This window comes from Anopheles moucheti, chromosome 3 (genome assembly GCF_943734755.1).
Source record: "Anopheles moucheti chromosome 3, idAnoMoucSN_F20_07, whole genome shotgun sequence".
Classification (NCBI taxonomy): domain Eukaryota; kingdom Metazoa; phylum Arthropoda; class Insecta; order Diptera; family Culicidae; genus Anopheles; species Anopheles moucheti.
This window is the reverse complement of record NC_069141.1, coordinates 59,362,233-59,387,733: the sequence shown is the minus strand read 5'-3', so window position 1 is coordinate 59,387,733 and position 25,501 is coordinate 59,362,233. Positions and strand designations below refer to the sequence as shown.

The 25,501-nt window shown below is 42.5% G+C and overlaps 4 protein-coding genes across 4 annotated transcripts; 3 read left to right on the top strand and 1 right to left on the bottom strand.

Moving 5' to 3' along the window:
* Positions 1–3,045: 3,045 nt before the first annotated feature.
* LOC128301879 (uncharacterized) lies at positions 3,046–12,974 on the top strand. The gene is made up of 3 exons (XM_053038542.1): positions 3,046–3,185; positions 5,525–5,678; positions 12,612–12,974. The coding sequence occupies exons 1-3, from the start codon at positions 3,046–3,048 to the stop codon at positions 12,972–12,974; spliced, it is 657 nt and encodes a 218-aa protein (XP_052894502.1).
* A 3,626-nt stretch (positions 12,975–16,600) lies between these two features.
* LOC128301167 (F-box/LRR-repeat protein 6) lies at positions 16,601–25,501 on the bottom strand. Its single transcript, XM_053037516.1, has 9 exons — positions 24,875–25,501; positions 18,849–19,124; positions 18,562–18,772; positions 18,329–18,498; positions 18,115–18,255; positions 17,817–17,984; positions 17,509–17,741; positions 17,292–17,426; positions 16,601–17,162 (listed from the first exon to the last, which is right to left on the bottom strand). Exons 1-9 carry the CDS (start codon positions 25,499–25,501, stop codon positions 16,937–16,939), a joined length of 2,187 nt encoding a protein of 728 aa, XP_052893476.1. The 3' UTR covers positions 16,601–16,936.
* LOC128301169 (mucin-2-like) lies at positions 19,794–21,058 on the top strand. Its single transcript, XM_053037518.1, has 2 exons — positions 19,794–19,835; positions 19,942–21,058. The coding sequence occupies exons 1-2, from the start codon at positions 19,829–19,831 to the stop codon at positions 20,802–20,804; spliced, it is 870 nt and encodes a 289-aa protein (XP_052893478.1). The 5' UTR covers positions 19,794–19,828; the 3' UTR covers positions 20,805–21,058.
* On the top strand, positions 22,559–23,790 carry LOC128301168 (protein obstructor-E-like). Its single transcript, XM_053037517.1, has 2 exons — positions 22,559–22,614; positions 22,679–23,790. Exons 1-2 carry the CDS (start codon positions 22,605–22,607, stop codon positions 23,788–23,790), a joined length of 1,122 nt encoding a protein of 373 aa, XP_052893477.1. The 5' UTR covers positions 22,559–22,604.

The window sequence follows — 25,501 nt, the reverse complement described above, 5'->3', positions numbered from 1 at the left end:
TTGTCTTTTCTTCTGCTACCCTACTGCCTACGGTTGACAATATATTCCGACCACATCGTCAAGGATCGTCCGACAAGCTGAAATCCAATTTCAGGCCTGGAGAGCACAAAAAAGGCACATCTACATCGGTACGAAATGGAATGAACTTTGGGAAGTTTTTGGGAGCTTCCGGCTTCCAACGGGATGGTTGGCCACCTTTTTTGTTGCGGATGGCTGAGTTTGGCTTCAGCTTCATCTTGTTATCCTTGCAATTATCTCTACATCGAGGCTATGTTGCCTTCATTAATTCACACCTTGATCGTGCGGAATGGGCAACTCCCGCTGACGTCCGGCTGATCTCAGATTGATGGACTGCCCCAGAGCGCCGAAAGCAGATCACACTCGATGTGTTTGTTTCTTTCGTTGTGTCTCCCTCGTCTCTTACGTCTGCAATATTTGACCAGTTATACAACACACGTGTGTGTGAGTGTGGGGTGTTTTTATGTATTTTTTCAAAACTTTCTTCTCCTTTGATGAATTCTTTTTCACGTCTCTTCACGAAACAGAACGACTCAAATGCACCACAGTACGGTCGAGGTTGAATTCTTCCGTAATGCCATGCGTCTAGACGACGAAAAAAGGGGGAAAGTGAAATCTTCCTTCATTGCATGACAAGAATCAAACGCAGCGTGATACTCATGTTTATAGCCATGCCTTGCCGCAGCTTTTCAAGGTAAACGCGTCATCTAGGGCACAGGAAACGTACGCCCGGGAAATGGAAACAGGTTAGCAGGACTGCCGCCGATGATGGACGACTGCAGATTACGTCAAAGTTCAACCCGGGTGATGGTGCATCTTCGACAGTGCCACGATAGATCGGGTCAAAACAAAAGGAATCCCATGGCGCATTGTTGATCGAACGGTCGAAGGGCGATCATCCGTCACAGATAGCGATCACACGCTTCATCATGACGGGAAGAATAGCATTCATTTTTTTTTCTGGAGGAGGTTTGCTGGACGGAAATTGGTCCCTTGTTAGATGAGGACGCTAGAAACTTCGTTAGGTTGTCAATTGTTTGCTGATGGAGGTTACGACGAGCATGCTTAGGTGTGAGTTTACTTGAGCAGAACAGTGATAAATGAGACGAACGTATAAACCTTGATGACGGGAAAGAATTCTATTAGGAAAATGTTGTGTTTTGTTTATGGGTGTTTGATAACGATTAAAGTTTTTCGGAATAATTTTCTAACTTTTGAATAACTTTTTTAAATTCGTAAAATAACTTCGGAAAATGTTCTTTTAGTTTCATTTAATGTCTCTTGTCAGTCTGTAATCACTTATCATTTTTATAAACTCTTCTTCTTTTCCTTTCCCTTGTTTTGTGATTTTTTTGATTTACATTTCCCAATTCCTTTGTTTATTTTATAAATTGCGAAATTTTCATCCCTTTTGCATATTTGTTTCATTGTTTTAACTTTAATTTGTTTCAATCTTGGGTTATTTAATTTTTGATTACGTTTATTTATTTCTTCAGACCATTTTTTTATTATTATGTTATAATAATGAGAAATAATGAAAAATATATTTTCTCGTATCCTTATTTAATTTCTGTTTTTCATAATTTTTTTTAGTTGTTTTTATATGTTGCATTTTGTAAATGTTAATGCATAACGTTAGTATTTTTTTATTATCGTTTTTAAATATAGGGCACAGGTGAGATTTCATTTCAATAATCCCATTTTTTTATTGTTTTCAAGACTAATCTATTCAAACTTCAGACAAACAAAATCTTCATATATGTTCCATTTTATCTAACTTATCGCTTCATATCAACAAAAACAGCGCCCTTCCAACAATGTATGGCTGGTTCCGCTTAGCAACTTTTACTTTCAACGAGGGTTCGGAAGTAGGCAACGGACTGCAAAATGTGTTAAACATGCGCGTTAATTGAACATCTAATAAAATGTGAAAATCCTCCAACCGTGCCGTGGCTATCGCTATCATCCCATACACACCCCTGCGTTGAGTCACCATTTATTCGCATCATTTGCCTGGTAAAGCGCCGAGTGGTAAACGACGGTGTCATTTGTTTTATTTGACCCATTACTTTGGCCAGTTTCCGTTACCGACTGCAAAGTATCGTGCCATTCGGGGGTGTGTTTTGGGAAATAGAAATTAATGATTCATTTGCTTATCAATTTATGCTTTCACGCTTGATCGTATGGATTGCTGTTAGTGTTGGAAGTAGCTGTAGCTTTTTACAAATACAATTGAGTTCGCATCTTGCCCCGCTCGGTTCGGTTTTGAAACATTATTATTGATGGAACGATCGGCATCGGTTTGGAGGCAAATAAAACTCTAACCACCAAACGGAACAGCATCATCGGCCGGGCGCACCATATAACCGGGAAAGCCGGATCAAAACACAGACACCATCGAGCGGAGTCGTCTTCGCCGGGGCCTTCATTGTCTTACGCGTTCCGAAGTCCATCTTGTCTCCATCCCGTATCCCAGGCTGGTGCCAGCGACCATACCGCGTCCCTGTACCGCGATGTCTCGTGTCTGCGTTTTCTTCTCCTTCGTTTGGCTCTCCCTCCTCCATTCCGTTACTTGCCGGTGTGGTTCATCGTGTGTACCACCGACACCGGACGGCCGCGACGATTCTTCTCTATAAATAAAGGTTTGTGGGGTACGTTCAGCTCAGTTTGCGCTGGATCGTGCCGCCAAGTGGAAGGTACGTTGTGAAGTAGAGAGAAGAAGATGTGAAACACCCCGTTCGATGTTTATCATTGTGGCGATTGTGGCAATTGTGAAGTGATTTGTTTTGGTTGTAGTTTATTTTCACCAAATTTTGTAGAAATTCAGTGAACTCTATGGCCTACTTGAAACAGTAGAATGTCGCCGCGGTGTGATAATTTATAAAGTACGTTGCTTCGATCTTAATTTTTCGTATTTTTGTTTTCGTTTTCGATTCTCGTTCTACATCGATACACCTTGGTGAACGGTGCCAATAGCAGAAAATTGCATTTCCAAATAAAATCACCAGCAAATCACCGTGAATCACGATGAAGCAGTTCGTGCTGATGGCGGTTGCCCTCGTCGGTCTTACGGCCGCCCAGTTCCCGAACGGCAGAACCCTCGATGCACCCAATCCAGCCCTGTGCGCCAGCCGCATCATCCACGAGCGTGCACCGGACGGCAAAGGGTAAGCAGTCGCGCGCGTCCGTTTAAAAACAAAAGACTTCAACGCCAGGCGACGAACCTGGCCGTTGTTTTGCGAAGCCGCTGTTTCGGAGAAAGTGTTCCTCAAACACAGGATTTAAAGCGAATTTTCGGATGGTTTTGTTTTTGTTTGCTGGCTCCAAGCACCAGCATCGCAACACCCGACCGCCTTATCCTAATAAATTTCCTTCCCGCTTGCGCAATGTACGTCCGTACCGCCGCGTACATTATGCGGTAAGAGCGTGTGCGCGGGTTTTGTTTTTCCACCCCCACCAGCGTACCGCGGGGGGGAGAAGTGAAAAGCGATCGGAATGGTAACGGCAAGAAATAGTACGGAAAGTGAAGAGACATAAGAAAACAATAACAACAACAACAACCTCATCCAACCGTGATCGTGAGAATTTCGTTACGATCACCTACAGAATGGACGATCGCAGCCAAAATGGGAATGGTGAGGTGGTTTGTTTTTCTCAAGCGCCGGGTGTTGTTGATTTTTTTTTGCGCTCTCTCGCATTTCTTAATTGCACGTTTTTCACGTCTTTAACCCGCACGCGCTTCCCCGGTTTGGTGCTTTTCAATGAGATTGTTATCATTGTTTACCAGCTCGCAAAATGTCACTCGGAAAGTTTTATGTGAGAAAATTTGCTGATACGCATGTAACCGCCGCGGTGGGGTAGTTTTTTATACGTAAAAAGGCTAATATTATCTCATCTGCTATCAAATACAACGTACTTTTTTACATTTTTTAAAAAAAGTGCTAGTGAAGATCGTAATACTAACATCCCATCCGCAACAGAATATAGTTTAATTCTTGTTAGCTTGAACACATGATCATACCGCAGAGCGTGAGGCTGTCCGATCGATCAGAATCTTGAGCTACTTTCTCCACGCATACCTTACGGCTCCTAGAACCTGTTGTGATGGTAAACGGTGGCCCCTCTGGTCGACCAGCACAGCAAGTTCAATGCCAGCAAGCGAAGGAAATGGTAATGGGTTGCCCCGTTGCCTTTGAATAACATGTTAAATCACTTGAACACTCGGCGGTCTCTGGGTCCGCATCAATAAACCTGGTTCTCGGACCGTGGCGTTGTGTAAGCGATGGAGCGAGAGAACTGATGGAGCTGGCGGGATAGGTTTATTGACATTTGAGGTGAGGTCCATCTTCAGGCGATGGGCTTTTAAAGGGTTTTATGTTACGCTGTTGGATAAACAGTGAGGTAAATATGAAACATTGATCATGGTCTTGCCATCGTCTGTGTGTTATGAGAACAGATGTAACAATCCTTTTGAAATAGTTACGCTGTTTTATAGCAGTATGATTTCCGTAACAGTAGTGCACTTACTATTAGAACTGTTTGATTTTTTAACGATTGTTTGAATTTATAGAACCTGTGAACTGATTTGTCTGTAAAATTCTCATTCTGAATTTGAATAAGTCAAGATGTTCTTGTTTATTTTAAATAAACGCTTACTTATTATATAATCAAATACAAGCTGCTGCAGTCAATGAAACGTTGGTAACTAATAAGGTAAATTCTGAAGTGATATAGTAACAGCATAGCGTTAATAATAATGAAGAATGATAAGAAATAAGAGCTTATGAAGAGATCTGTCAACGGACAATAAATTAGTTAGAGTTAAACGAACAGAAGTTTCGTTTGCAGGACTGACTATCCAGCAACGGATAAACAAAGTTAAAGAAAGCCTGAAATGGCAGGCCTCTAGACCTCTTGGAGTTGTTGTACCGATAAAAAGCTGAAATGTTGAAGAGCAATTTCAAATAACTCTCATAATTGAGCGATTTGCCAAACTTGCTTGAAACTCTGAATAACAAACAAGCTACTAGACGCTTTCCGATGACGGTACCGTTTTTGATACAGTCTAACTAACTCTTAAAGTTAGTATTTCTAATAGAACTTAATATATTTCATGCAGTTTGAAAAATTGCTTATAGTTGGATTCATTTTGTATTTAACTTTAAGATAAACATAATTTGATATCGACGCATTTCAAATTCAATTTTATCCATTTGTTGTGTTGAATATCCTCATGTTGTTACTGGAGGGTGGGTAATAAACTACATAAATGAACATTTCAGCATTAAAAAAACAAGCAAATGGTATTAAAAAGAGAAACTTAAATAATTTCTTTAACCTTTTAAACAGTAAATTTACTTCACAACATCTGAATGATCAATTTATTCTACCCGCCACGGAGTGCCATCAGCAAATTGCACTTTTCACCTCTGACCTGTTCGCAATTCAATCGATTGTATCATCGGATGTGTTTTCAACACCATTTTTTATCTGTCCCTCCCTTCAGCTACTTCTTCTCCTGGCGCGATCCAACACTACGGGGCGTGGAGAAGGATTGGCTAGATGCGAGAAATTTCTGCCGCCAGCGCTGCATGGACAGTGTGTCCGTTGAGACGAGCCCGGAAAATGAGTGGATCAAGCAGAGAATCGTGGAAGGACGGGTAAGTTATATCTGCTGCATTACACCGAACCAGACCGTCACACACGTGCGTTGAAATTGCATGTAGTTCTGGACCCGGAAGAAGATCGGCTCCGAAGCCTTGGGATGCCCGGAGGGTTTCGGGCCGAATCGTTTCAACTGTCATCGATAAATCACAATTTCATTGGCCCATTGTTGCTTCCGGCTGGTTGGTCAGTGTCGTATCTGACATTTGATGCAGATCTTATCATGCCGATCGGTGTACTTGATGCACAACGCTGCTGTTCCCACCTCCGGAAGCTCCGATCGCGATGATACGCGATGGGGATCGTGTTTCTGTTTGGGGTGGGGGCACTCACACTATCGGCACTCACATTGCGTCACACGGAAAACAAAACGTTGAAACTGACCGTTCGATAGGGAGCTCTTTCGGGGAGTTGCATATGATGGCACCGCACAACTCATTAGCATAGAGGTTGGAGCGGTTTTTGGCAAGGAATGTCTAATAAAAATGGCGCCATACATATGGGTAGCTATTTTTAATAGTCAAAAGTTCATTAATTATGTCACACCTGCACCGACGGCATGGTTTTAACTTAGCAGGCGCTACAACCGCTTCGCTCGGTCATGGCCTGCTGCAGTCGAGCGCCGTCATCATCCAATCCATGACTACAAACTGCACCAAAAACAGCTTATAAGCAATTATTTTGAATATTTTTGCTCTATTTTAAGGGGTGATATATACTAGGAAACTCGGGAACAATGCCAATTTTGTGATGAATTTCTATATGGAAAATACCGTAACTATCGGATTAAGACTATTTTTACAAGAAAGTATAGAAACTCAAGAACAATTTTAAGAAAAGTCATGATCGTCTCATAGGGGTTTTAAAAGGGCACTATAGGGATTTAAAAGCATTACCCGTTTTTGGTTCTTCAGAAATTATTGAATTTTTTTTTTGTATTCAAATGTTCATATGTTGATTCGGAATTAAATCACAACGGCGGATGTTTAGAGTAACGGAAAATCGATATTCAACGGATAACTTGTCAGTGTTCTGTGGCTGCAAAACAGTAAAGAAATCAATCCGGCTATAAAAGGATGTCAAATGTCAGATGTCATGTCAAATACTAGTAAATTGTCTAAGGAGTGTCTGTTCTCAGGTGTTCAAGGATTTCTGGATACAGATTTGCAAACTGCTGTTTTAAGAACAACGCGTTTCATTAATAATTCATTATGCTTGGCAATATGTATAATCATGGCATTTAAATTCGTTAATTGTCAGTAAGTACTAATGAGGAATTTTTAGCATGAGTTGTTGAAGCTATAAGCTTCAAATATATGCAACATAAATTTGGAATATTTTGACTAAGTAAGTAATCTTACTCACTAAGTCATCTTAATTAATTCGTACTGCTTCACCGCGGTTTGTTTTTGTACATAATTTTCACAAACCACTAACCGAACGCTGGGCCGGAACTGGGAGACCATGCGTACGCATACTGATCATCCGCAAGCTCATCTGCATTCTGCACGTCTGCACGCCTCCGTAAGGTTTCCCTCCGCAGTGATGATGTCACACATCGGTATGCATCCAACGTCGCGGCAACGATGCATCGGTCTTTCTGTCTTCAAACAACAACCTACCAAACAATGTGTGCCACACGTCTCTCTATGGGGCTGTGCGTTACTAGTTTTTGCTCATGTTAGTTTAGGTGCGTATTGCGGAAGGTCGTCATTCCACTCGGAAGGTTCAGGTTGGCTTTCACTTTTTTTCTTCCTTTATTTTACCTCAACGACGCAAGATAAAGCAAAAACGGAACTGCAGTGATGCACCCGTTCGGGTGGCTCCACCCTGTATGCCGGCAGGCCTGCTGTCTACCGTAAGGATAATAAATTTGTCACTTCCTGCCTTGTTTCTCCCCTGATTCCCTGCCCGATTGCTTCGTTAGCGACGGTGCTGTTGTTTTAATGAGTAACTATTTTTGGCTTAACTTCACCCTCCGAAGACACCGGGAACCGCATAACTGCGTACGGTTTAATAAAAGGAAGATGGGTGCACCAGTGAAAGCGACGATTTGGCGCGCACCCGCACGCGCATGGCGGCCAATTCTTGCAACACCCTCAGCAAAACACGAACCGGCACGTAAGGACTGTGTAATTTTTGACCTCATCATCACCAACCATCATTATCATAACTTTGGCCACTTTCCCTTAAACCGGTTCAATAGGCGGGGGCAGATATTTCCACCCCCTCGGTCTGGCCTCCTTCGATGGCGGGAACATGATTTTCGATTTAGTTTCTTCTTTTTTTTGGTTGTTCAACGAGACGATTGTGCGAATTCCCGCAAATACACAATTCGATTCCGATGTCCGCTGTGGTAGGCTGCGGGGGTTTGGTCAGTAAATTATGACAAGTGGAGCTTTATTTCTCTTTCGCACGGCTTGCATATTCATGACAAACAACAACAGTGTTGCTTGGATTGTCTTTGGCAAGCTAATCGCTTATTCATGCTCGACGTAATCGGGACAGTTTTGTTGGTTGTGAGATTTTGGTGATTTTTTTCTTCCCTTTTTTCTAGTTTGTAAATTGCTTTAAACATCTGTTCATTTACCCTGCGTTTCCTTTTAGTCGTTTCGTGTCCGGGAGTTTTCGTAACATGTTAAACAATTATGTTTCCATATGTTTTGCCGTTGTTTCATGTTGTGCGGTTTTTTTTAAATTCGAATGGTTACTTTATATTTAATGAGTGTGTGCATTTTTATGTGCATGCAATGAGCTTGCTTGGGTTACGAAGGCAGACCGATGGTTAGCATTGGGTCTAATCATTGAAAGGTCATGGATCGATTCTCGTCTGGAGTCCCGATCCCTTCATAACCTTTTAAGGATCGTATCTAACCGAGTATCTGTAAGAAAGGTTTATGCGATTTAAAAAATTTATAAATAGAACTACCCTTAAGCCAAAACGAACAAAGCTTCTAAGTTTATAATTGGAATTGATGAGGATGATGATGCGTTAAGTTTATAGGGTAATTGTTTAATTTAATAATATTCTTAAATAACGGCTTACATTGAGTTCATTGTTCTGTTTGAAGAGTTTATGAGAATTTCTTCTGTTGCAATTAATTGAAGATATGCATTAAAAAAATTGAATTTTTATGGCAAATGTAACAACTTTTACTTTCTTTTGCAAAACAAGATCCTAACTGGAAACAATAGAATTAAAAATGAAAACAATTGAACAATTGGTGTAAAGATTTCAAAAAACAAATAATCAAAGATTCTACTCTCTACTAACAACTAAATAATAAAAATGAAATGATCGATTGGATGAAAGTTTGATCAACATCCAGTCTTTTTCCGTTGTCGAGTTCTCGGAATCGTTTAAAATATTTCTTCAAATAAAAAACTTTATAAAAATACTCGACTTTGGGGCGGCCTTTTGGTGGCATGATGGTAGCGGAGCCGGTCTTCACACGAACGGCCCGGACCAAAATCCCATCCGGACCAATCCCCCGTAGCAAGGACTGACTATCCGGCTACGTGGTAAAATAAGTCGATACGGCCAGGCCGTTCTAACGAAAAAAAAACTTTATAAAGATACTTAATATTTCGTAAAAATTATGCCATCAGTCCATCTCAATTTGGGTTTATCACGTCTCCTCTTTCCATGGGGACGACCTAAAAGGACTTTACAGGCTGGGTCGTCCGGTGGCATTCTCACGACGTGACCATCCCATCGAAACCTGATGAGTCTGCTGTACGACAGTAAATTCATCGTGCAGTTCGTAGTTGTAGCGAATCCTCCATTGTCCTCTCACACATACAGGGCTAAAAATCCTTCTGGCCATCTTGCTCCTAGAATTCATGATGAGCGTAATGAGTATTTCCAAAAAAAGTCATTGATATTGGCATTAGTGAATGATCAAGCGAATCATGATGATCATGATCAATCCTCATAAGTTTCTTGAATATTCCAGGGTTACAGGTTACAGGGTTCCAAATATTGTTGTACTTAAGTTTACTAAAGTTATTCCAACTACTTATTGTTAGGAGTAGTAGTAAAATGCGAAAGATACGATTAGCTCAAATAGTTGATATAACTTAATCCAAAGTTGTCTCTTTGACCACAGACCTTGATCAAACTGTGACCCATGTCTGCAACATATGGGACTAAACTATTTATTTTTTATTTAAATTATATTATGACGGCAATGCCGTATTTTCGGACTAAACTATTTAAAGTTTATTATTTAAAAGAAAACTCCTGCCTTCGCCATTTAATATTTCTCCTACAAAACATAATCTTATCAATGTGGCACCGGGCCAATATTTGCAACACAACCATGCAACGATAAAGAAGGAAGCAACCCCTATTATTATTCGTCAATTTTCACACGCCTCACACACTTGTTGCACGACCGTTACGTTAAATGTTTCCTTGCTGGCTTGTGTTGTGTTGGGCCACCATTCATCTTACAGTGCGGATAAGCACACTTCAAAACCCCCCTCCTGCGTGCACGGTAGAAAAACGATTTTTATTTATACTTCGAACCTTCTCTATTTGCCTACGCATCACACAGCATCGATCGCGCTCGATAAACCATTACCACCTCCATTACCTCCCTGGTGCTTCACTGGAAATCGACGAGCCCGTGGAGCGAATGCCACCCCCTGGTGGCCACAACAAAAAGGGATTGTGTTTGTGAAGAAAAACACATCGAAGGGAGTGGAACAACATATCAATAAAACGCACATTCCAACGATGACACTAATCCAGGCCACCGGTACCAGTACGGCCAATGGCGGAAACGATCACAACACACACACACACACACGCGTGTTGTGAAATTTCTTCAGTCTGACTGACTGACTGACCGACCGACTGGCCGATGACGCAACCCAAAACCGGGCGAGATGATAATTATGAGCTCATGAAAATCATGCAGCTTGTTACTGCGCGAGGAAGTAGGGAAGGGACACAAGGCGGAAAGGCGTGTCCACCGCCAGAGATGCCGGTGGAAAAACTTTCGTTTTCGTCCGGCAGATGCAAACAGGCCGCGAAGATGCGCCGCACCATCCCCGATCATCCAACTGGATTAATGTTACTCCGTTACTCCGATGGCCGCAAGGTGTGTTTCGACCAGGGAATGCCGATCGGTTTAGTTTAACGACAATCCACAGAGAGGGCGAGCAGGGTGACGACTCATTCGCCCAAGAAGACTTGGTTGGGAATGTGAAGATGCGTTTTTTTTTTGCTGCCGTTGCTGTTGATGATGGTTTGACCACTTTACAGTCGATTCCTTCCACAGCGCCACTGAGCGACGAAAAGTGTAATGTAATGGGAAGATTAGTGGCCAAACAATTCGCAAGGGGCGTTATGGGCATTGGCTAGTGAGTGAGTTAATTACCAGTTTGCAAAAAAAAAGAAACGTTGCCGTTGTTGTAGCGCATCGTTATATTGGCCGCCAGGCAGAGTATGCAAGGAAGATAATCCCTATGGGAGGCAAAGGAGATTATTGGGCGTAACTGTTGGACGAAAGCGGTCATGTTTGGTTAAATGGCTCACGAACATTAAAGCATCATCCTCTCAAGACCGAGAGCAATAAATGTGTTGCTAAAGAACGGAACTTGATAATATGATCACGACAGCATTTGCATAAGCTCTGCGTTGTATAAATGGGGTGTTTTCTGGATCAAGTGGTAAAGGTGGAACTATACAAGTTGCACTACAATGCGATGCATTATTGTATGCATATATTGATATGTTTCTCAGTAAAATGATGTCCGATTGAATTTAACTTTTCTATAAGTTTGCTAACTTTTCAAAGTCATATTATTAAAAAAAATCCTTTAACAACAGCTTGCTCTAGCAAGTTTAAATCACAAAAACCTTAAAAAAAGGGCGTTGCATTCGTTTAGCCACAGCGCCAAAAAAGTCCAAGAAAAAAACAGTGAAACTGACTTGAATTTATATTATTTAGTATTTGGTAATTTCTCTTTTCGTTTTTAATTACTCCAAAGATAGGAATAATAATTGGGATTGGAACATTACGGAACCAGGGGTTTTGAATGTTTGAGAGCGGATTTGTTATTAGCATTTCCTTACGCAAACTTAGAGGTCTTAGAGGTCCCCAGGAGGCATAAAACTTGCATGCCATTATTCTCCAAAGATTCTTGATAGGGTCACAATCCTAGCTGCAAGCTGGCCCTTCATGAACATTCGTTTCTTTTGACTTCAACCATGCCTTTGAATGGTGTGATGTATGAAGTATGGCATTATCCTGCCAGAAAACAGCTAAATCATACGGGTAATCCACGAATTACTCAATTCAGTGAGTGTTCGAAATCAGTCTTGTAGATATCTAGCAGATAAGATGCTCCGGATATGAACATTTCGCTGAGAAGCTTATAAAATATGGGGGTGCGACTAAACGAATGTATCGCACTGTAGTTGAATAAATTATTAATAATATCTATGGGTAGGAACTCAGATCTACGTCTAGGAGATTTCTAGGATCTAACTTTGTCAGCTAAGTTTAAAACCCCTGTAAATATCAGAACAAATTTGGAAATTGAAAAAGCGATAGCGTCGATCAGTACTATCTGGCAGTTGATCAATATGGCTATTGCTGGACTCTTTGGCAGTTGAACTGGAATATGTTGAGGTAGACGACAACATTAGTTGATTTTACATAGTCAACCTTTTTGTTGAACTTTTTGTACACCGGAATTGATTCTGTACAAAACTCTCCCGACTGACTCTTCCTTCCGTCATGTTGGGAAGCATTTAAAATGTGTGAAAAGAGAAAGCTTTTGAGAGAATTTTGATTTCGTCTTGCAAAAATAATTGATGTCCTAATAATTAATAAGCTATCGAATATCTAATCTAAAGACAATAATGAATTGTGCCTAAACTAATCCCTTCCATTCGAATGTTTTTACCCCATCAGCAAAAGTACATCTGGACCAGCGGGCGGCTGTGTGACTTCAAGGGATGCGACCGTCCCGATCTGCAGCCGACGAACGTAAACGGATGGTTCTGGACGGCCGAGCTGCAGAAGCTCGCCCCAACGACGGTGCGCAACCAGAACGATTGGTCCGAGGGTGGCGGCATCGGCAAACCACAGCCGGACAACCGCGAACTGATCCAGGGCGGTGCATCGGAGAACTGTTTGGCCATCTTGAACAACTTCTACGATGACGGTGTCCACTGGCATGATGTCGCCTGCCACCATGTGAAGCCGTGGGTGTGCGAAGAGAACGATGCGCTGCTGAAGTACGTGAAGTACAGCAACCCGAACCTGCGCATTTAAGCCAGGTCCCCATTTCTCTCGCTCGTCAACCCAACGTCGTCCTTCGTGAGCCACTTTTTTACCATTTTATATCGGTAGGCGGAAAACCTATCGCGAATTCATCAAAACGGATCACGGCCACAGCACGCACACGACGACGCCAAGGTTTGACGAGAAACAAACCTTCCATCGACTGCCTTTTTTTCTCTTTCAAAGCATTTGTCACCAATATGGGCAGTGCATATTTATTGATACCGTGTCGTGGCGATCGGCGATCGATCGTCGATCGAGTGAGGAAAAAACTCCCCTAAAAGAGACAGAAAACGAAAACGCTGTTAGTGCAACCTATCGTTTGTGATGGAGCTTGCAAAGGGCACCGTTCGATTAGATTTTATTAAAATGCGCTTGACTGGAAAGAGCGATTAACAGGATAAATAAAACTTTTTTAAATTAAGTACATACCTGAGACTGTGTTTGCAATTTTTCTCGAGTCATCCATTTCGAGCGCATTACATTGTGTCCGTACACAACACAGCCGGTTCGGTTCATTCGTGGGTTCGCTTTGTATAAAACACATTTATTCAATAATATATTTTTTCCAATAAGTCTAAACGAAACTATGCTAATAATTATCATAATAATAATAATAATATAATTTTCTCGCAACCGTTTTTTTTTGTTTTGTTTTTAACTCTTTCCTGATACACTTGTTTCGCCTCTCTCTCTCTCTCTCTCTCTCTCTCTCTCTCTCTCTCTTTCTCTCTCTTTCACACACACACATGCTCGCACGCACTTTACAAGTGGGGAATTGTTTTTGTTTGCTTACATTTGTTGGTTTCGCCTTGGGTTTCCTTTGCGCCAATGCGCCCAATCGTTTGTTATCCTTTCTTGTCTACTCATGTTCGTTTGCTGTTTTGTGACTGGTTGTTTTTTTTTTACAAATTCACTTCTATTCTTTCTCTAATACATGTGGTTTTGCATACCTTTCACATACGCCGATGGACATGTTTTGTTTTCTCATTGTCGCCATCTGGGGAAGATGTGTGTTTGTTTCTTATTTCTGTTTAATATTGTTGTTTTCACTTCTTTTTCACGTAAAGTACTTGCCAAAAGGTTTGTGTGTGTGTGAATGTGGATTTTCCTCACCTCCTTCCTTATGTTTATGTTTTGTTTGATTCTTCCATTTTCTGCAACAACAAACACACTACTAACAAAGAAAACTTTGATCCTTCATTCATGTTCATGTTTGTTTCTTTAGCTTTTTTTCGTTTTTTTTTTATCTCGTCCACGTATCGCTTAGCTTTTAAGCACTTATGATGATACTTAGTAGTTAGAATATTGCCACCGGTGCGCAGCCAACAAAATAAATTACAACGTTAACGAACGCGGAGCGCGAACCTGGTTTTGTAACACGTTGACTCCGGTCGTAAAAAACGGGAATGGAGAAGGAGAAGGTTTACAAATAGAGGGCGCAGGGGGGAGGGGAGGTCGATCAGGGAGAAAAAACAGGGGACGAAAAGTTTTAGCTACACTCTACACTTGGTTTGTTCCTACGTATTTTTGTCATTTTATATCGCACATTTTGGGAAAGGTGTTGAATCGTGGTGGGTATTTCCGGTATTACGAAAATGCGCGCTATTCGATTCCTGCCTTCAATACCTTGTTGTTGTTAGGGGTAGGGCTTTCCTTTTGTTTCACTCATCGTGCATTTCGCATTTCTCTTTGTTTTTGTTTGTTTAGTTTTTGCACTGGTGTTGCAAAAAACGTTATAAATTTATTTGTTTCACTTTACGAAAAGAATGTAAACCTTTTTGCTTATCCACTATTGCCTTTTTCGTTTGTTCAGAGTTGTTTTTTTGTTGCTATCTCTTCTATTTTTTTCTTCTATTTCTCACACAAAATCTTTTCATCGTTTTGTGCCCACTTTGACCGCCTGAAGATGAATACTACAATCACTTTGTAATAACAATTTTTACCTCTTATTAATTTAAAGAATGTACCACATTTAAACGGGCCGCAACAAATAATTGATTGCATCGCTCCAGGTGGATGCTTCTAAACCACCATTTGGAAGCGATGCGATGCAAGTTGCATGTGGCAACAGCTTGGTCGTTCGAGTGTTATGTAAAATGTCCGCACATATACGCTTATTGTTGTTGATTGATTTTAAAAGAGAGTTTGAAGGGTGGAAGTACTCTCAGTGTTCGTAACTTCGTAATGCCGCTAATCCCAGGGATCAGCTATTAATTTTACCCAGCCAGATTTAATGTGGTACATTCTTTATGCTTTCTCTATAAACGATTTATAGCTCATTCTCATGCTATTGTTTACAAAACTATTCCTTCAAAGACTCCCTTTGCACGCGCGTCAATTTGCTAACTGATATAAGCGAGCCTAACGCAAAAATGATGCATTTACTGTGGGCATTACTACGTTCACAGGACAAGGTATATTGCAACATTGTGTTACTGAGCGTTGAATTTCCTCCCATCGCACATATGATTCCATCCTTCACGAAGCGTAAGTAATTTGAATATCTAAAACATTTGCACGTTTTGTAGAATTTTAAGATAAAATATCGCATTGGCACCGGTTGGACGTCCTTCAGGAATGGTTAGGTATAGACACGCAACAAGTAGTGGCTGTTGCATTTTGCAAAAAACACAATTCGTATTATGATACAATTAATACACATTATTGAACAAAACAGAAAACAACAACATAATATTAAAACAAACAATAATTTCAAATACAAACACGTAATAAATTAGCGAAACAAAAAGGGTATGAAAGATTTTGTAAAGAGATTCTTAAAAGTATCGTTGAGGCACAGTGTGGGGATGGAATTATGAGAAGAGATCATAGGAGAACATACAAAAGAGGTACCACACACATCGATGCAAACGCTTCGTGAAGGACTGACCACCATACGGCACCGGACTCTGAAGACTTTTGTTTGTCGAGGTCGAGGGGAATTCATTAGCGGCCGTATATCCTTTAACGCGAACGTTTAAAATACGTTTTACGATGATGGTACGAACCCAACAGATTCCAGGTAGAGGTCTGACATCGTTCCCGAATTTGTAACGTAGGTATGCGCGACAATATCTTTTTAATATCTACACTGATTTTTGTTAGGTTTTTGTATGTACGGTTTTGTTTAGAATCTTTTGTTCGCGTCTGCCTATAAAAGCCTATTTTTTAACACAGTTTGCATCTTCTATAACACAATAAAAAAACGATGAATTTTAACGTCGGTTGAGATCGGTTTGAGCGTACAATTTTGTATGGTAATAAGTGGCGATTACAAAGAAAATGGCCCGAAATAGGTACTGCGTTCCAAAAACAAATATAAAAATAAACAAGGTACAATCTGTCGAAGAAGCTGTAAACGTTTGGAAATTACACAATCGACTTACACGCCAGACGATATGCATCTGCGTGCGTGAGACGTGAAACGTGCAGTAAAGGTAGCAAAGTTTAACAAGGTTTGTCTTTCCAGCTTGTCCAGACGAGCGGCAACTAGCACAAAATAATAATGGCGCCTTTCCTGCCATTCCCTAGTGCGGCTAGAAAGAAAATTACAAACAAATGGTGCACACGTTCGTGCGCATGATTATGTTACAAAATGCCAACAATGAGGTCGCGCTTCTAGCAACGAAAGACAACCGCGGGAAGGGGTGGTACTATTTACTATTACTATTGCTACTACTCCTACCCTTAGTACCACTATTGTTACTGCTGTTGTTACCTTCTCCTAATGCCACGAACTGGGAGTTTGGTTACTTTGTCCACGCGCAAACCCCACCGATTGTGTTCGATGTGCAAATCGGAAATCCCTGTTGCCATTTGCCTATCACACAATTGCCTTACGAGTAGGTTATATGTGCAAATCGATTCGCCATCATTCGGCACACCCCCCAAATTAACAGGGCATAACAGGGCACTCACACGTTGGCTGGGGTGGGCTGGAGAAAGGACGCTTAGGTGTCGCTTGGAGAGGAGGAAGTTTGCGATGATGCACCCTTCAACGTAACGCCCAGGTTTTCTCGCAGTTCCGCAATTTCCTGTGCGCCCTGCAGTAATCGCTTGACACCGCGCGGCAGCCCCCGGCACGAGGCGAGATTGATGGCGTTAATGTGTGGACAGTTTGCAAGCACCTCCTTTACCGCTTCCAATGAAACCGATGATCCGCAGAGGTTGAGGTACCTGTGAACATAAGGGGTAATGCGTGTTAACGGCTTCTATATCGTACCAGCAAACAAGGAAATCCACAAAAAGATCGTTCGGACAAGCGAACGTTGCGCCGGAACATTTTTCTTTGTAACACCAACTCACTTCAATGGCGATTCGGAACCCTTGTCCGCGAGGGCTTTTAGTGCATCGTCCAGCGGTTTGGTGGCGCTTGCCCATGCCAGATCGAACTCGATTAAACTGTGCGCCCATTTCGATGCAATTAACTCTAGGCCAGCCCTGCACGGTAGGAGATAGAGAAAAAATATACCAAGGTTGTGTTAAACCAATACGATCAGTTACTAATTCGATCACTGCCTACCCCATGTCTCGGTTGATGGAACATCCAGATAGGAAGAGATGCTTCAAATCCCAGGTCGGCAACCGAATGAGACTGTCGTGCGTAAGGCGGGCGCAACCACGGACGTCTAGTAGCGTCAGCTTTGTACTGGTTTTAAGAATGCGCTGCAGAAACTCGTCATTAAATAGACGCGCTTCATCCGCGAGCGAGGCAACAGAAAGCTCTTCTAGTTCGGGGAAACCTGGTGATTCCATCTGTAATGAACAAAGAACGGTATAGGATATAGATGACACTTTATTCTACAACTGAAGGTTTGAAAGACTACATACCTGCTCCTGTAACGATGCGGTGCTAAGGTTGATGTGTGAGTTCGTTATCCGGAGTACTTTCAGCTTCTGGCAGCCGTGCTGAAGCTGCTCGATATGCAGTATACCGTGCGATATGGCAACCGTGTTGACGTTGGACAGATCCAGCAGCACCAGATTCGGACAGTTCGTCTAAATGATGCCATAAACGAAAAAATAAAACATTAACATTTTCACATCAAGGCACAACACGTATACGTAGGCAACGCAATCGTGAACAATCACTGAAATCACTTTAAGCACCCACACTTGACACACTTACCGAGAGGGCTTTCACAATTTGCGGGATACCACCGAGCCGATTGTGGGCCAAATGAAGATGAGTAAGCCTGCTTCCCATTTCCGTAATGGCATTGCACAAGGACGTTTGGCCAACAGCCGTTTTATTGGCGTTTACTTCAGCCTGTGTACGGAGAAATGGGAAAACAAAAACGATCAATATTGATCAACGATATATAGGAGTTCACATCTCTTACATTGATTGAGCTGAGATCGAGACTTTGTAGATTTTTAAAGTTTTGCACTAGAAAAAGCAGATGATCGGAGGATAACGCCTTCCAGCCGGTGAGCGTTATGCTGACAAGCCCGGGCGCTGCCTCGAGTAGCTTATCCAGCACACATTGCACATTCGTTACCTTCCAGTTTGCTGTAGACGAGAAAGTAGACATTAGGGCGAGTTGCTTAGGCTGTAACGTTCATTCACGCTTACCCAAACCCACTTCGGTCGCCTGCTTAAGACGGTTCTCGATAAGCCATTTTAGCTTCGGCTCCGTTTTGAACCGATCTTTCGTCCACGTGCCAAGATCAACGGTTCGCCATAAGGAAGGTTTCTGCGACATTTTGTACCAGCTCGAGCAAACTCTCGACAGACGTAGCAGTGTGGGTAAGCTTCCCTCATCCTGGACAACGTTTTTGAAGATCTAATTGATAGCAAAATTCAAACGAAAAAGCATTAATAACGCTATCGATGTTTCATTATTGTTTTCATTTTCTTACCGCATGCAGTACCGGATCCGGTACTTCGTTCGCCCAAACACTTTGATCTTCCGGTGGCTTATAGTCCTCCTCAGCACTTCGCTTCTCGGTGTTGTTGTTCGTTTTCCGCGGCTTCTCGCTGCGACGGTTTCGCTTCTCCGGTGACGTCTCATCCGAGCTATCCTCGTTAAGGCTCTTGGGTTTACGGGCACGCTTGCGGATCGGTTTCTTTGGTTGTACTGTTGCATCAGATGCTTTCTTTATACACAGCTTAATGCCGATTTTATTTTCACTTATCTGAAAACAAAAAAATAGATTTAACAAACAAATAGATCAGCAATTCACGCAACTGTGTGGTTCAAGATTTTCAATACAATGTTTCTTCCAAAACAAACACAACACTTATGTGAGGCAGCAGATGGCCATGATCAGCACATTCTTGAACGATCGGGTTTGAAGATGATGAACTGTATCGAACGATGTTGCGATGCAGCGTAATGGGATTAAATATCAGCATTACGTTACCTTCACTTACACGCTGAAGTGAACACTTCAAAACGACAAAAAATCTCTGTCATCCTTGGCCATAAAATCATAACTCACTATTCTAACAATGGAGAGAATTCGATTAGGAACGCACCGATAAGACCTCGCTCTTAAGCGTAACGCAGCTGATATAACCTCACAAATCTGTTGGTGCACTTTCCACATTTGCAAGGATGCGCAAACATTTATCATCACTTGGTCCAATCATTGTACTAATGATATTCTTTTTATACCGGTGGAATCCCCTTTTGATAAGCAGTGGTAACATCATAGATTAGCCTGACAATTAATTTCCTATTGGCTGTTCATACCACTCGAGATACGGAGTACATCATATCGGTACGGTTTTAATGGCCAGTGGGCAATGGAACTATAAATATCTCTAGAACACTATCGGGTTTAGTATCAGTACGCAGTTTACGGTGATCGTGTGTAGTTTAAACGTGATCAAGATCATGATCGGTACGTTTCCTTATAATTACTGCATAACCTTAGGTCTCGTGAGCAGTAGTGCGTATAACTATAGGAAAATAGTGATGAATTCTATCAATTTTATTATCTCCTCCAGAACCTCGAATGAAATACATAACGCTAGGTTTAGTGCTGATTGTCAGCATTCTAGCACACCCGGGCGACCGGATCCCTAACCATCCGAATTGTCCCGAGCACGAGGGACCAAGGCCGGTATATTTTGTGCATCCAACGAACTGCAGCAGATTCTACGAGTGCAAACAGAAAGATGCTTGGGAGTTCGAGTGTGCGCGGGGATTGCATTTCAACAGCAAAATCGATGTGTGTGATTATCCTGCAAATGCTCAGTGCGAGCCTCAGTCATCGGGTACCACAACGAACCCTCCCACAACATCGCTAGTGACCAGTACGACGACCACGCCTAACACAACACCAACAACTCCTGAGACTGTTCCTACGAATCCTCCAACAACACCAACTTCTGCTCCTCCACCGACGGTTGTTACTACTACAACTACAACTCCTTATCCAACGCCGGATCTTCCTTCAACACCAACTTCTTATACAACGCCGGATGATTCCACAACAACTCCTAATCCTACACCGAATACCCCAACAACGGCAACGCCGGATGATTCCACAACAACTCCCAATCCGGCGTCGGATGCTACTACCACCTATCGTCCACCACAATCGGAAGTGACACCAATGCCAAACTGTCCACCATTTGGCGCCACACAACCAAACTACTGGGCAGATCACTCCGACTGCTCCAGGTATCTGGGCTGCCTGGAAAACTGCGTCCAAAACTTCCAATGTCCGGGCGGGTTATACTGGAACGATGTACAAAAGCAGTGTGATATTTATGGCAACTCACCATGCTGCCCAGTAATCCCACCGGCACCGAATGTGTGGCCAGCTACTACTACTACTTCTATTTATCCTAATTTTAGAGGTTAGAAACCTTCGACTAACATTTGATGAAATTTTCAAAGTGGTTTTACTTCCGTACTAAAGGAGTAATACATTGTTTAATTATGATTATGAATCAAAAACCTCGATTTAGCGATTATTCATTGTCAAAGCGAAATTTTTCAGAAAAAAATTGTATTGTCAGTCAACTTTAAAATAAATACTAAATTAGAGCTTCTGTATGTCAGCATTTACCGATTGCGGCCGGTTCTATAGACCTCAAAAACCTATATTGCAGTCAGTGACGAAATAGTATGTGCTGTAACATCTTTTAAACCAAAAGGGCAAACAAAATACTTCCCCAAGATTGAAAACAATACGCAAATAATCAGACTCAATCAAGCAGTGGCATACACATACTGACCACAATATTAGTTCACTCCACCGAGAGCTCGTCATTCTTGGAAGCCAGTTGGATCTGCTGCGGTTACAAAAGATTTGCGGTCGAAAAGTGCAGTTCGAGTATCCTCTCAAGTAGTCATGCTCACATTGTAAAGCAGATAAGCTTGCCGCACGGCACAGAAGCGATTATCAGATAGGTAAAACCAGCTCATATAACGTTATTTCTTTTGCTTCCCTAACGGAACGTGTTCACCACAAATGCTGTTGAGAATTGACGTTAATTGTTTAGTCTTTTTATTGACGAATTGATACGCGTCCCGTTTCACCGTTAATCCACGCTTATCCCATCCATGATTGGAACCGATCCCACAGGCTCACAGATTGTTCCTGCAGAGTTGGTGCCGATGGGACGGGCGCACAGCACTTGTTCGGGTTAGGTGCGTTACACTTCTTCGCTGCATTATCCCACACCAACGATTCGGGACACTGCAACTCCTTAACCTCCCCACGGACGCATTGATAGTACTTCGAGCAGTTGCTTTCATCGGACCAATATTTGGTCGCTTCCAGCGATGGGCAGCGTGGATCGATTGCCGGTTGCTCAATGGAACCTTCCGTATTAACCGATGGATGAGCAATCGATGCATCTCCATCCTCAACCTGGCAAGCTACTCGATCCGATTGATCACAGTGCAGCGTTTGCGAGTTGAAGCGTAATCCCTTGGCGCACGCATACTCATACGCATCTTCGCAAACACACTCATAGTAGCGGGAACAATCCGTATCGTGCGGGAAGAACACCGGTGCATTGTGTCCGGCGCACATCCAATGGTTTGGAACTACCGCGAGCCAGTTCGGGGCATTCGCACGGGATTCTACTTGATCGGTAGCCGTTACCGAACCCAAGCATAATACAACCAGTGAAAATACAGCTGTTACTGGAAAGGATACGATCGTAACGTATTAATTTACACCGTTAATAACCAGAAAAGAGTGATCTTACAATCCATGATCTGCTGTAGGTAATCAAATATGAACGAACCGCGTCTTACTAAGTGTCTTCGATTTATGGCCAAAGCGTGATCAGTAGCGGCCTTTATATTAGAGAACAATCGATGATAGGAACTACTGTTGAAGGCACTTGAACAGGACACGCTGTCGGAAAATGGCTACTAATTGAACCCACCAATGGTAGCGGGATTAAAGCATCAAAGCCATCCGACCACACGTGCAGTGGATTGTAGAGCGAAAGCTAGCGACACGTGAAGGTGTTACAGTGGTAGTTGAAATTATTTAGAGTACCAAACATATCAGGTCACCTTGCAAAGCGGTATTGACTGCAGTGGCTCGAGACTGCATATAAATAACAACCGTTCCAATTCCATAACAGAACACTTCCTCGGCTCAACACTCGCAGTAGTCACTTGTCCTAAAACCAATCCCAAGATGATTCCAGGTAAAAGAGCTTTGTAGCATAATTTGTGTGATAGAATATTCATCCTCCTCCTTTTCTTGTTTAGCTTGGTCCATAATACTTCTGCTGGTGTTGGTAACGCTGGCTTCCGGATCGGATCTTCGAGACTCATGTAACAGATGCGGTTATCGCACTGGAAACCAGATCCAGTCCCATTCGCACTGTACTTCACGGAACGGATCTCCGAAGTACTTCCGCGATGGCCAAGACTGTGGTAAGTTCTACGAGTGCAATCGGGGTACCGCATACGAGTTCCTGTGCTCCGAAGGACTAGCATTCAACGAGGACACCAAAGTATGTGAACAGGCCTCCAAGGTGCATTGTTCGGGTGTGAATCCCAGCGACAATAACTACGAGATTCCGCGAGCTAGTGGAGCAGGACAGAACCGAACGTGCAATATTTGCCGCAAGGCTAAGCAATCCATCCCACGACATGCTAACTGTCCGAGAACCAACGGATACTATCCAACGATGTTCCGGAACGTTAAGGATTGTACGCAATTCTACCAGTGTGATCACGGCACAGCTTATCTCATTCAGTGTCCAGCAGGATTACACTTCAACACACGGCTAAATGTTTGCGACTATCCGCGGAACGTGGACTGTTCCGGACCCGCAATGAGCACCGAATCTTCCGCCGGGTCTACTGGTGGCAGTCACGGTGGTGTCTCGCCATCGTCTTGTCACGTCTGTCAGAATGCGAAACGAGTAATCCGTAATCACCCTAAGTGTCCCACCAGAAACGGATACTATCCAGTGATGTTCCGTCATGAAACGGAATGTTCAAAGTACTACATGTGTGATAATGGTGTTGCGTTCGAGATTGTGTGTCCCGCTGGGTTGAATTTCAATACCGCGATCAGCGTGTGTGATTATCCGGAAAATGTGGACTGTTCCGGTTCGGGCGCTCCATCGGCTGTTCCGAGCGAAACACCGGCAGTCGTTGAACCGGAACAGAAAATTCATCCCAACTGTCCGACCATTACCGAAGAGCAGGAGGCCGCCTATTGGGCACATCCGCGCGACTGCGGTAAATACTTTGGCTGTCGGTGGGGATGTGTAGAATTGTTCAGCTGCCCCGAAGGACATCGTTGGGATGATGCTAAGAAGGGTTGCGTAGCGGAAAATTTGGTAGAGTGTGAAAATGATGGATACTAAATTGAGTGGCAGTGGTTTACGTAATTTAAGAAGCACATTATATTTGCAATAAATAGAACAAGCGAATTATAATTTTCGCATATCACTTACGCAACTATCCATTCTGGACGAGTACCTAATTGTACTGTCGCGTCTAACGATCAAGGAAATCAGAACATTAATCAGAACATCTTTTTACCGGTCAACAATCCCAAGTTGTTCCTGCCATTTCTGGCTTTCTTTGGCTTTATGTAACCGAAGCTGGATATTCTGATCCTCCGATATGCTGGTCCTGTCGTGTGAAGACCGACGCCGTTACGAAATATATCAATTAATCAGAGATGAATGGTAACAAGCGGTGGAACATAACGAATCCAAAATAATAGATATTCCAGTGGGATGTTATTTACATCCAAAGCAGAAAAAATCTTTTAGTCTTGATGTAAAGAAAAATTATCTGAAAAACATTTAAAAGTTGCTTGAGTGGAGTGGTATTGATTGGTCTAATAATGTTCTTACTTTGATATAGTTTGAAGGTTTGAAACAAAGCAAATAAACTATCCTACAATTAATTGATTTTCTACCAATCATTCAATGATTCAAGTGATCAATGATCACTTCTATGAACATGAGTATTTATTTTTAGTGTCGTATAATCATCAGGGTATGTCCAATATATCCTTAACCTTTTCAACGCCGTGTCAAAATCTTCAATGCAATCCAGAGCTTCACCCAAATTTAGGTGATGCGGCGTTGAACATGTTAACTTGCATAGTAATGCATCGCAAGGCTTCATTCTCTCGATGATGTTCTTTAGTGACACGATAAACAAAAATGTTTCAAGCTTAACTTCTTGGTGCAAATCGCTTCGGCTTCTTGATCCTTATGGCTTTGTGTATTTCGCTGCGATATTTATCTATCGACTAGGTATGGAATATTGTAATAGGTAGATTTGAGCAATATCTTATTACAGCAGACCTAAAACAATAAAGATTACACTATGAAGATAATTGTCTTGGCATTTGAAGACAAATTTCAAATTTCTGAAGGATATTTTTTAGTAATGGGGTAATTTCTAATTTAAACGGCTTGCTTTTCAACTCACCTGACTTTGATACAAGGCTACAATTGCTTTGCGTTTCGGTCGCCCCCGAGCCTTATTCATCTTGCGGTCAAAGTTACGCATCGCCATCGGTTTACCACCACTCGGTGTCACCTTCGGTAAGCTTCTACCGTTTGACACTGCGGATGATGTCGTACCCGCCGTGGCCGTTGCACTCATTCCAATAGCAACAGTCGACCGCCCGTTGGCATCACTTGCTTTTCCACCAGTAGCAGATGTAGTTGGGGAGGATGTTGATGCTGCTGCTCCTTGTTCGGCCGTTGCAGTGGTCCGTTTCCCATGACCAGTATCCAACGCCGGTTGTGAATCTGTATCCACGCACGATTCGCTCAGTTCCTTCTCAATGTTTTCGATCGTTTCCTCCGGTTCGGGATGCGGCACTGGACTGACCATACTGCCACTATCCTCCTGCGACGACTGTGAATGATCCTCGAGCAGGTTGTGCGCACTGCTGCTACCCCCCGGACTGGTACCGATGATATTGGCCAGTACCGAGCCGGGGTTACTGTTTTGTGGCGATTGTTCACCATCTGGCGAGGTCGGAATTAGGGAGGAAGGTTCCGTGCGTCGTAATCCTGCCGGAAGACTCGTTTCCGCCAGCGTTTCCAT

Coding starts and splice junctions, on each gene's coding strand:
- LOC128301879 (XM_053038542.1), top strand. CDS start 3,046: ATGAAGCAGTTCGTGCTGATGGCGGTTGCCCTCGTCGGTCTTACGGCC. Junction 3,186..5,524: donor CGTGCACCGGACGGCAAAGG/GTAAGCAGTCGC, acceptor CCCTCCCTTCAG/CTACTTCTTCTCCTGGCGCG. Junction 5,679..12,611: donor AGAGAATCGTGGAAGGACGG/GTAAGTTATATC, acceptor TTACCCCATCAG/CAAAAGTACATCTGGACCAG.
- LOC128301167 (XM_053037516.1), bottom strand. CDS start 25,501: ATGGAAACGCTGGCGGAAACGAGTCTTCCGGCAGGATTACGACGCACG. Junction 18,773..18,848: donor CGGATCCGGTACTGCATGCG/GTAAGAAAATGA, acceptor GCTATCAATTAG/ATCTTCAAAAACGTTGTCCA. Junction 18,499..18,561: donor GGCGACCGAAGTGGGTTTGG/GTAAGCGTGAAT, acceptor TCTCGTCTACAG/CAAACTGGAAGGTAACGAAT.